At 46.1% G+C, this 11,105-nt stretch overlaps 2 protein-coding genes across 3 annotated transcripts in view; both read right to left on the bottom strand.

Moving 5' to 3' along the window:
- Nucleotides 1-11,105, bottom strand: part of LOC146713915 (uncharacterized) — a 163,307-nt gene that overhangs the window by 27,544 nt on the left and 124,658 nt on the right. The window lies entirely within an intron of this gene.
- Nucleotides 492-9,843, bottom strand: LOC146713921 (uncharacterized). The gene is made up of 2 exons (XM_085439230.1): nt 8,785-9,843; nt 492-567 (listed from the first exon to the last, which is right to left on the bottom strand). The coding sequence occupies exons 1-2, from the start codon at nt 9,831-9,833 to the stop codon at nt 492-494; spliced, it is 1,125 nt and encodes a 374-aa protein (XP_085295356.1). The 5' UTR covers nt 9,834-9,843.

Genomic DNA, 11,105 nt, shown 5'->3' with positions numbered 1-11,105 from the left:
TAAATGAAAGAGACAAATTGACAAAAATGTATATACTTCAAGTATTTCTAACTTTTTAAAGAAGAAAAAAAATCTTTCAAGGTGAGGAAAGTGCTGAGAAAACCCAAGACAGTGATAGCAAATTTAGAAGTCACATGACAGTTAGTCCAGAATTACATTTATTTGTGTATGTATTTACTTATTTTTCCAGAGTGGATTTCTTATGATTGGATTTGTAATATACTGACTTTCAAACCAGCAAGTCCTTTTTAAAAAATAAAATACTGACAAGACTGACCAGCCTGTGCACAGTCTGGATTGATTACAAGAAGGCCTATGACTCAATGCCCCACATATGGATCCTGGAATGCCTAGAACTGAGGGGATTGAACTACCAGAAGGCAACATTGCAGACAAAGAGGACAGCTACAAGTACCTGGGCATCCCACAGGCAAATGGAAACAATGAAGACACTGCTAGGCAAGCAGCAACCACCAACTACCTGCAGAGGGTCAGGCAAGTCCTGAGGAGTCAAGAACCAGATCCAGGCTATCAACACATACGCCCTGCCCGGGCTGGGATAGTAAGCTGGCCAAAGCAGGAGATAGAAGCCACTGACATCAAGACAAGAAAGCTCCTGACCATGCATGGAGGGTTTCAACCCAAGTCCAGCACCCTGAGGCTGTACGCTAAGCAGAAGGAAGGAGGCCAAGGACTGGTGAGTGTCAGCACCACAGTCCAGGATGAGACAATGTACATCCACGAAAACCCTAATAACGATTAGAGGGGTTGTTGACTCCTTCTTGATGTGCGTAAAATGAGGCCGTTTTCTTTTAGGGTTTCTGTTTTTCTGTCTATTGAGCGTTTCTGCTAATGCTCCCCTGTTGTAAAAGAGACCCTAAAAGAAGAAAACTCTTTCCCACACAATACCTCTTCCGAGGGTGTTTTAATAAAATTATTTAGGCCTGATTTCTGAATACGGGCGCAGCACTTTTTTCACTAAGGGTTATTTTTACACATACGAGGTGACCAGCCAGTAGGTTACAAGCAGATACAAACTTATTTTCATTACAAGCGCTGGTGTAGCTTGCCTCCACCCAGCACTATATAAATGCAATCCGTTACTAGTCGGATAATCTTAAAGGTTTTTATTGCGTCTGTGATAAGATTAACGTAAGAAAGCAAAATAAATCCGCTATTGTAAAAACACACAAAACCAAAATTACCTCATCCGAGGGTGTTTTAATAAAATTACTCGGGGCGAATTTCTGAATATGTGTGAGGTGCTCTTTTCACTAAGGGATATTATTTTTTGTAACACATACAAGGATGTAGCTTGCCTCCACCCCGCACTATATAAATGCAATCCGTTACTAGTCGGATAATCTTAAAGGTTTTTATTTTATTGCGTCTGTAATAAGATTAAAATAAGAAGGCAAAATAAAACCGCTGTTGGAAAAAATAAATAGCTCTTTACCGAGAAAATGGTTATCACGATCATTGTCATAATACTGGAACATTTGAACAGAATTCAAACTATGAGTTTGTCTGTGGAAAAACGAACTGCCGCGATCATTCTGTCTCTTGTGAGTACAAGAAAATAATTATTATAATATGATATGTTAAATTTGTTTAGATCAGAGGAATAGGGAAGGATTTGTCTGTGTGTTTCATTTTGGCTTAGCTGTAGGCCTGAGAGTGTGTAATTGTTTAGAGGGAAAGGAATTTATTGACACTGGAGGTCTGCTGTCATAAAAGGAGACAGGAAGCTACAGTTGGGGTTGCTGATGCTGATGCTTGTACCTTTAATAAAAAACAAATTAATTGCTATAAATTTAGAAGTAGGTTTGCAGGAGACTCTCCACCTTATCTGTAAATGTAAGACAACAAGAGGCCAATGGCCCAGTGGATGCAGAGTGGCGGCCTCAGTGTGTGTAATATGTTAACTCTGTTTTCTATGTTGTGTAGAAGAATTTGGTGTAGATTGAGTGGGGAGATTACTTTTATGACCGGCAGGAAGTCACATACACAGAGACACACACACTGCTTTGACTGTTACGACGCACCCACACCTACATGCACACTCAGTCACGTGCACTCACATAGACATACGGGTACGCGCACACACAGGCACTCACGTGCTCGTGCATACACACACAAACACACAGTTTGCAACACACCATGGGGGTTTTATGATGGGGTGACTTCTATAAAGCTGACTGTAACAAACAAAGGAGTGCAAGATCTGCAGAGGGACACCGGCCTGGCACGTCTTCCAATCTATCATCACTAAATTCTAAATTTTCATTCACAGCCATGTCTCTTTCACAGAGACAGGAAGCTTCAGTTCTTCTTTTTTTTTTTGTCGCCACACATTCAGCTAATTTGCATACTCTCTCCTCTCAGAAGAAGTTGCCTTGACAAGAGAAATGCATACTTAAAACATTACCACATTATTAAAATTTTTTTTTTTTTAGAATAATCACTTGTCTTGGTCAATCGGCACAAAAGCACTTCTAATTCACTATTTTAAAACTACTTTAAGCTTTTAATCACTGGTTTATCTTTTTCCTTTTCACCAAAGTCACTCTATTGTCATGCAACTCCCTGAGTTATTCCTCAACTTCAAGCTTTTAAGTATGTTAAATCTAACATTTATGTCATGTATTCACATTCATGAATGTAAGCATGTCTTCACTGCTGGTATGTATTTGTTATTCATATTAATATTGAGTGTAAGCTGATCTTAATTGCAAATGTTTTTATAATCAGGTTTAATTCATGCATCTTTGCACTGAGTTCTGGATTCAAACTGTCTCACTTCTGATTCTCTCCAAAAATAATTTCACATGTGACAATTTGTATATGTGTTTTTCTATTCATTCATGTAATTGTTAGTTTAGTTATTTCTTTATCTCTCTTTTTTTTTTTTTTACCTCTCTGTTGTGATGTTCTGGACATTTCTAAACCTCCATGAGTTCAGTCTCAATCTTCAATCCAATTTCCCCATACGCTTTCTAGGGGTGGGGGAAAAAACCGATACTGTGTAGTATCGTGATATTTTGTTTGCTAATAATGTATCGATACAGGGACAGCAGAAATCGATATTTTGTTACAAACAATTTTTTCGTGGACTGCTCTGACTTCAGAGCATGTTGATCAGCTCCTTTTTCTGAGCAAGAATCCTGACATTCCTTACTGTCCAAATGTGTTTAACTTTTTTTTTTTTGGCAGCAATAAACATGACAGTTTACTTATTTTAATTTAAGACATGTTTTATTTTAATTAAGTTTAAAACTTTTTTATTTAATGTAAAATTATATTTTGTTTTAATTTACTTTCAAATTCTTCAGTTGCTGAATGGGCTGCATAGTTTTCATGAATTGCATAGTTCAGAATAGCTATAATTGTACCAGATGGTTGCATTCAGTTAAGTTGGACTAGACTGTAATACAAACCGTTCAGTTTGTCAACAATAAAACTGACTGAAATGAGAGAAAGACTGAGTGCGAGACTTTGATATTAGATAAAATGAATATTGATTAAGTTTACCTTTATGTACAGAATTTGAATATCGCAAAATATTTAAAAAAATTGAAATAATATCGTATCGTGCATTAAGTATTGTGATAATATCGTATTGTGAGTTGTATGGTGATTCCCACCTCTAATGCTTTCACTGTGTGTGAATGTGTGTGTGTGAATGGGTGAATGACTGGATATGTAAAGAGCTTTGGGGTCCTTAGGGACTAGTTAAAGCGCTATATAAATACAGGCCATTTACCATTTACCATTTACTGTACTACATCCAGATTCACCTTTCAATCATCCTTGTCCCTGTTTCTTCTCTACATTGCTTCTCTCTTGATCGTTTCAGTCTTTTGTTGTAGGTTCACTCCCAGCATGGCAAATATGAAACTCAGTGTCCAGTGCTGTCCAGTGCTTTCACACAGACATCTCACTGCTCAACTTCCCAGCTTGTAATTCACAGTGCATGTTCCGTAAAGTGTTTTCTTACATGCTGTTGCTGGAGTCTTCAGTGTTATAGTTCAGTTGCACTGTCTTTTTGCCTGCTGTTAACTCTTCATGTGCATGGTGTTGCTCTGTTTGTCTTCTGTCTTCATCAGGAGATTAACTGTCCTTTAAGCTTCTTCTCAGGATAAGGACAGAATGAGAGGTGAAGCTGTCAAATTTTAAGCCAAAGCCTGGCCTGTTTTCATCCCAATTCTTTTAATCTATCATTTTGCCGCTGTACTCATGTTTTCAAGTTGAGAAGAGCCCACCTGTATTGACACACTGAAACATTTAATTAATATGCATTTTCATTACTATGTCTTAATACATTCAATCTCTAATTCATCTGTTTTCATGTCGCAGCGTCACAAGCTCACAAGCTATATTCAGACTTGCTGGTTCACTTCCTGCTTCACTTCCTGCCAGGCACACACACACACGGCAATTTGCATACACACACACACTTTTTATTTCACTGAATTCTCATGTTTTTACAACCTAAGCAAACTCTTATTTCGTATTTACAGTCTATAAACCCTCTGTAACTCTGCTAAATGTTGATATAAAAAGAATGCACCCTCAGTACACGCACACACACACTTAAATATACTAAGCTCTTTGCATCTGCAAGCATTCACATCAAAATCTTCAGCGTGCTTAGCAGAGCTCTTTCGGCACAATTAAGTTTTCCACACAGATCACCATTCTTTCAGCTCAGTTTTGTAGCATCATTCACACAATACTTTCATCAGCATTTTGTACACTTCCCCGAACTTCCTTAAAAGATAATTGTCTCACACACACACACACACACACACACACACACACACACACACACACCCTGTTCTCTCAAAACAATGTGCACCTTTAATCATTCATCCAAATAACAATTTTACACTTCATTTATATATTCACACATTTATATATATAACAAAAGACTGCCACTGACTGCCAAGATAAATTATTTCCATTACCATATCACATCTTCACTTCATCTTCAAAACCTTAGTACCGGTACACCAAACTTTTCGACTAATTTAAAAGCATCTAAGCCCAGGTTCGCCCACCCTGCTGGTCAACTATAACCGTTATCTGTCCGGGACAGCGATCCGATTACTAAGTCCTATCTTATTTTATAAGCGCTTCCCGCAGCTCCACCTCATGAACGCCCAACATCCTGCTGGCACCTGAAGCTTTACGTAAAGCTTACCTGTGAACCACGTTTGGAATGGTCACGCCCGGGGCCCCACCCTGTCGGTCAAATGGTGCAAGAAAAGTGGTGCTTGACCACTGATTATTAACGACTGTCCCTACCTGTCACGGGTATCACCCGAATTAACCCTCTCGCCAGAGGAAATTGCCGTGCGTCGGCAGCAAGATGGAGCAATAACACTCAGAACATTTTCCACACCTAGGGAACGCCCTCCCCATCCTAAATAATTTAAATAATTTAAAAGCTTCACTGTGGACTCTAACCTCCACTCTATTATCTGATGCCCGAGTCCAACTCTGCTAATCAATGTGGGAATAAAATCCCTTAACCAAATGCCCTAATCTAATCTCTTTTCTTGGCTGACATAACACACACACACACATAACACACCAACTTCAAACATACTTCACAACACTTAAAAATCCACCCCAGTATTAACAACAATAAGCTTTTGTCAAATCTCCCCAAACTTTACTTTTATTTATCCCAAATTACCCAAAATTATCATGGACATGACACCTGAAATCTACTTAACAGATTTTATCATTTAGTTTAATTTCACCGGTACTGAGCCAATTTGACAGTGACAATCCTCAACTTGGCGAACAAATAATTTAGAATTCATTCAATATGCACAATTTCGCTTTTACTTTGAACAGGTTTGTGCTTACCTTTAAATCTTTTAGACCAGTCTGTTGTCTGCCTCATATCAGATCGTACCTTAAGGTCTGAATTAGTCCTCTCAGCCGCAAAAGAATCTGGGTTACTGGCACCAATTATTAAATTCAGTTCTTTGCATTCCTTTGGCGACGAAGAAAGACATAAGCTGGAAGTGGTCTAACTCAAAAAATGATCTTTTATTTTACATTTTCTGGTGCAGCTTTGCACTTCTTCTTTCTAAAGTCTGTTGCCAGGGCAACTTGTCACCCTCAACATAGTTCTCGTCTCGTCTGATTTATGAAGGCATAAATAAAACAATATAATCAGCAAATAAGCACTAAGAATATATATTAAATACATGACAGTTGTAACATACCTTGGGTGAGATGTAGCAGCAGTCCAGCTCTTCGAAATCCATTGGTGATCACTTTTCCACGCTGTCAGATTCCACCGGTGGAGTTGGGCATAACTTGCTTTTCGCAAGTTTATCGCCGCTTGTCATCCACGCCTCCTGCTGAACGCGTAGCGCTACTTTGAAGTTTTTTTTTCGCGCTACTTGTACGGCACTATGTTGCCTGGCGGATGGACATGTGACCAACATACCACTCTTGAACCCCGATACTGTGTGTCTGATCCACATGCCCTTCCGCCAGGCAACGTAGTGCCGTACAACAGCGGAACAAACAAAACAAATCGTCTTACGATTGTCATGGCTCGGCTGTGTGGCAGGCAGGAGGAGGACCCAAAATGCAAAACTCACACACACGGGGATGAACTCAAAAAGCAGCTTTATTGCTGACAAAAGACAATGGGAGATACAAAACTAAACTGGGAAAAACTAACGTAAAGCTCACCAGGAAACACGGGGGAATCACACACAGCATGAGGGAGAACACGACGCCGAACAGAGGGAGACTCAGACAGAAATACACAGAGGGTAAACGAGGAAAGTGGGCACACACGGGGAACACAGGTGACACTGATAATCATAACGAGACAGGGCGGGGTGAACTGAACATGACATGTAGAGGCACAGAGGTTCCGACAGGAGGAGAGAGAGCACGGGGAAAACACAGACATAACGGGCTGGGGAAACATGAAACAACCACAAAGGGAGACGAGGGCTCATCAGTACATAGAGGGCACACAGGGGGGAGAGAGCCATGAAGGGAAAAACACTTAGGGAACAACACAACAGGGCAACTCAGAAGATATGGCCTAAATAAGGAACGAAATACGAGAATACAAAGAACTAAGAATACTGGGCCCACATGGCCCAGGACCATGACACCACCCCCCCCTAAAGGGCTGGCTCCCGACAGCCCAAACCCGAGAAACAAAAACAAAAACAGAAAACAACCCACCCAGGGTGGGAGGCGGGGGACCAGGACGGAGGGACCAGAACGGGAAACAAAATAAACAACAGAAAACACGGGAGCACACGACCATAGTCAAAATAAAGTTCAGGGGGCCGACCCAGAGCCCACAGGAACAAGAGTTCACGGGTCACACGGTCGGGGGGCCGACCAGGCGGGTGGCACAGGTGGCAGAGCTGGTCCGGAGGCCGGCCGTGCGGAAGGCAGCGGCGGCGGCGAAGGAGACGACGGAGCAGTTCAGGGGGCCGGCCGCGCGGAAGGCAGCGGCGGCGGCGGAGGAGACGATGGAGCAGTTCAGGGGGCCGGCCGCGCGGAAGGCAGCGGCGGCTCTCCAGTGTCAGGCGTGCTGGCCATGGCCCGGTGGGCACAGGACCAGACGAAGCACAGGCCGGAGCCGCGGCAGGCGAGGCTGAAGACTCGGAGGCTGAAGACTCGGAGGCTGAAGACTCGGAGGCTGAAGACTCGGAGGACGAAGACTCGGAGGACCAAGACTCGGAGGACCAAGACTCGGAGGACCAAGACTCGGAGGACCAAGACTCGGAGGACCAAGACTCGGAGGCTGGACCAGACGAAGGCTCGGAGGCTGGACCAGACGAAGGCTCGGAGGCTGGACCAGACGAAGGCTCGGAGGCTGCAGCAGACGAAGGCTCGGAGGCTGCAGCAGACGAAGGCTCGGAGGCTGCAGCAGACGAAGGCTCGGAGGCTGCAGCAGACGAAGGCTCTGAGGCTGCAGCTGACGAAGGCTCTGAGGCTGCAGCTGACGAAGGCTCTGAGGCTGCAGCTGATGAAGGCTCTGAGGCTGCAGCTGACGAAGCACAGGCTGGACCAGGCGTAGCAGAAGGTGGCTGGATGGGCTCCTTGGGCCCTCCAGCTGATGTGGCATGGTGCTGAACGGGCCCCTCGGACCCTCCAGCGGAGACAGGAGGCTGAACGGGCCCCTCGGACCCTCCAGCGGAGACAGGAGGCTGAACGGGCCCCTCGGACCCTCCAGCTGACGTGGCATGAGGCTGGTGCGGTTCTCCTGAACCCCCAGCTGACGAGGAAGGTTGCTGAACGGGCCCCTCGGACCCTCCAGCGGAGACAGGAGGCTGAACGGGCCCCTCGGACCCTCCAGCTGACGAGGTAGATGGCGGCGTGGGAGCCGCGGAGTCCTGGATGAGCTCATCCGAGCTCCCAGCAGGAGCTGATGCAGAGCCAGAGAGATTAGAGACCCCTGGCTGGATGTTAAGCTGACCAGCGGACTGTACTGCTATCGGGGACTGGGCTACAGGAGCTACTGGGGCCTGCGCTACAGGCGGCACTGGAGCTACTGGGGCCTGCGCTACAGGCGGCACTGGAGCTACTGGGGCCTGCGCTACAGGCGGCACTGGAGCTACTGGAGACTGAACTGAGGGTGGCTGCGAGGGAGCTAACTGAACTGAGGGTGGCTGCGAGGGAGCTAACTGAACTGAGGGTGGCTGCGAGGGAGCTAACTGAACTGAGGGTGGCTGCGAGGGAGCTAACTGAACTGAGGGTGGCTGCGAGGGAGCTAACTGAACTGACCTGGGAGGAGAAACACGAGCAGGAAAAGGAGCAGGCTCAGAAAAAACTGTCCGAGAAATGGCAGGCTCAGGGTGCCGGCGGCGAGAGTGCCGCTTCTTTCTATCCGTGGAAGCGGGCGGGGTGAGCGGTGGAAGTCCCTGGCAACTCCGGGGACCCCCAAGAGCCAGTCGAGTCCCCCGGAAAGAGCGCTCGTCATGATCAGGAGCGAGCCACGGCTCCCTCCCGAACTCTTCCACTAGCTGTGGGCCTGCGGCGTGCTGCTGCCCCTCGTGATCGACGTCCAGGACCCCCACAGCGTCCGCGGGACGCTTCGTGGAGGGCGAGACAGGACGTAGCAGTGCGCGACGGCGGCGCTGACACCGGTTCTTTCTGGAAGTGTGTATGATGGATGCTGGAGCCACCGAAGCAGAGGGTGGTGTGGCGGCGATCTCCTCGTCGTCCGCCCACATCCTTGCCAGAAAAGAGGCAGGCGAAGTAAAGTCTGAGCAGTGTGGGGAGGGCGAGCGGCTGGTCCGAGGCGGTGCAACAGGTGTGAGTTCCTCCTCTGAAATGAGCCAGGGCTTCCAACGAAGCTCGTCCTCCCGTAAAGCTAGCAATACCTGCTGTCGCTCATCGTCGTCGAAATCTGTGGCCTCCACCATCTCGGTGCGCTGGGCTATGTAGCTTGACAGTGGCGGAGACGAACTGTGAGTTGATGGCGGTGCAGCGGTGAGCCTCAGAGTCCCTACTCTGACTGCCTCCGGCTCGCGAGGCAGCGGCAACGACAACCGTTTGCGGGTCGGAGTCGTAGGTGCGGAGGCGGCGTTTAACACCCTCTGGGCCAGCGTGCGGGCGCGAAGCTCCTCCTTCAGGGGGGCCAGAGAGTCGAACGCCTCAAAAAGCTGGGGAAACCGCCGGAGCTGTGGCGCTTGCTGAAGGATTGCGTCAATGGCCGCCAACCCGGTGGACACCACTCTGGGGTCCGTGCACCCACAGATGCGCGTCATGAGCCGGCAGAGCCGTTGCAGCTCCTCCCCAATCTCGTCCGAACTGTCCGCTGGGTCTGACATGGTCAGATCGTACTGGAGGTCCGCGGAGGGGTTGTGAACTGCTGGGTCCATATCGTGGTTGTGTTCTTCTGTCATGGCTCGGCTGTGTGGCAGGCAGGAGGAGGACCCAAAATGCAAAACTCACACACACGGGGATGAACTCAAAAAGCAGCTTTATTGCTGACAAAAGACAATGGGAGATACAAAACTAAACTGGGAAAAACTAACGTAAAGCTCACCAGGAAACACGGGGGAATCACACACAGCATGAGGGAGAACACGACGCCGAACAGAGGGAGACTCAGACAGAAATACACAGAGGGTAAACGAGGAAAGTGGGCACACACGGGGAACACAGGTGACACTGATAATCATAACGAGACAGGGCGGGGTGAACTGAACATGACATGTAGAGGCACAGAGGTTCCGACAGGAGGAGAGAGAGCACGGGGAAAACACAGACATAACGGGCTGGGGAAACATGAAACAACCACAAAGGGAGACGAGGGCTCATCAATACATAGAGGGCACACAGGGGGAGAGAGCCATGAAGGGAAAAACACTTAGGGAACAACACAACAGGGCAACTCAGAAGATATGGCCTAAATAAGGAACGAAATACGAGAATACAAAGAACTAAGAATACTGGGCCCACATGGCCCAGGACCATGACAACGATATGACAAAAAGTTATGGACAATCCATAGAAAAGCCGCACCTGACTAAAATCCGCAGGGTTCAAATCTTGTACAAAAAGTAGCGGCTTATAGCCCGACAATTACGGTAATTGGTGTGTGTTATCTGGCTTGATCATATTTAAGATCGAAGAATTAATTAATGGCAGGACTTCTTTGAGCAGTTTGGTAGGAATGGGGTCTAAAAGACACGTTGATGGTTTGGAGGAAGTAATTATTGAAGTGAACTCAGAAAGATCAATTGGAGAAAAAGAGTCTAACTTAACATCAGTGGTACTAAGAGTAGCTGTAGATGATATTACATCTGTGGGATGATTATTGGTAATTTTTTCTCTAATGATAAGAATTTTATTTGTGAAGAAGTTCATGAAGTCATTTCTAGTTAACGTTAAAGGGATGGTTGGCTCAAAACTTTTTGTCAGCCTGGCTACAGTGCTGAGGAGAAACCTGGAGTTGTTCTTATTTTCTTCAATCAGTGATGAATAGTAAGATGTTCTGGCTTTGCGGAGGGCTTTCTTATAAAGCAGCAAACTATTTCTCCAGGCTAAATGATGATCCTCTAAATTTGTGACACGCCATTTCCTCTCCAGATTACGAG

Source organism: Copadichromis virginalis, linkage group LG3 (genome assembly GCF_057382275.1).
Source record: "Copadichromis virginalis isolate Kocher_CV1m ecotype Utaka linkage group LG3, C_Virginalis_male_GT1.1, whole genome shotgun sequence".
Classification (NCBI taxonomy): Eukaryota; Metazoa; Chordata; class Actinopteri; order Cichliformes; family Cichlidae; genus Copadichromis; species Copadichromis virginalis.
This window is presented reverse-complemented; position numbering and strand designations above follow the sequence as displayed.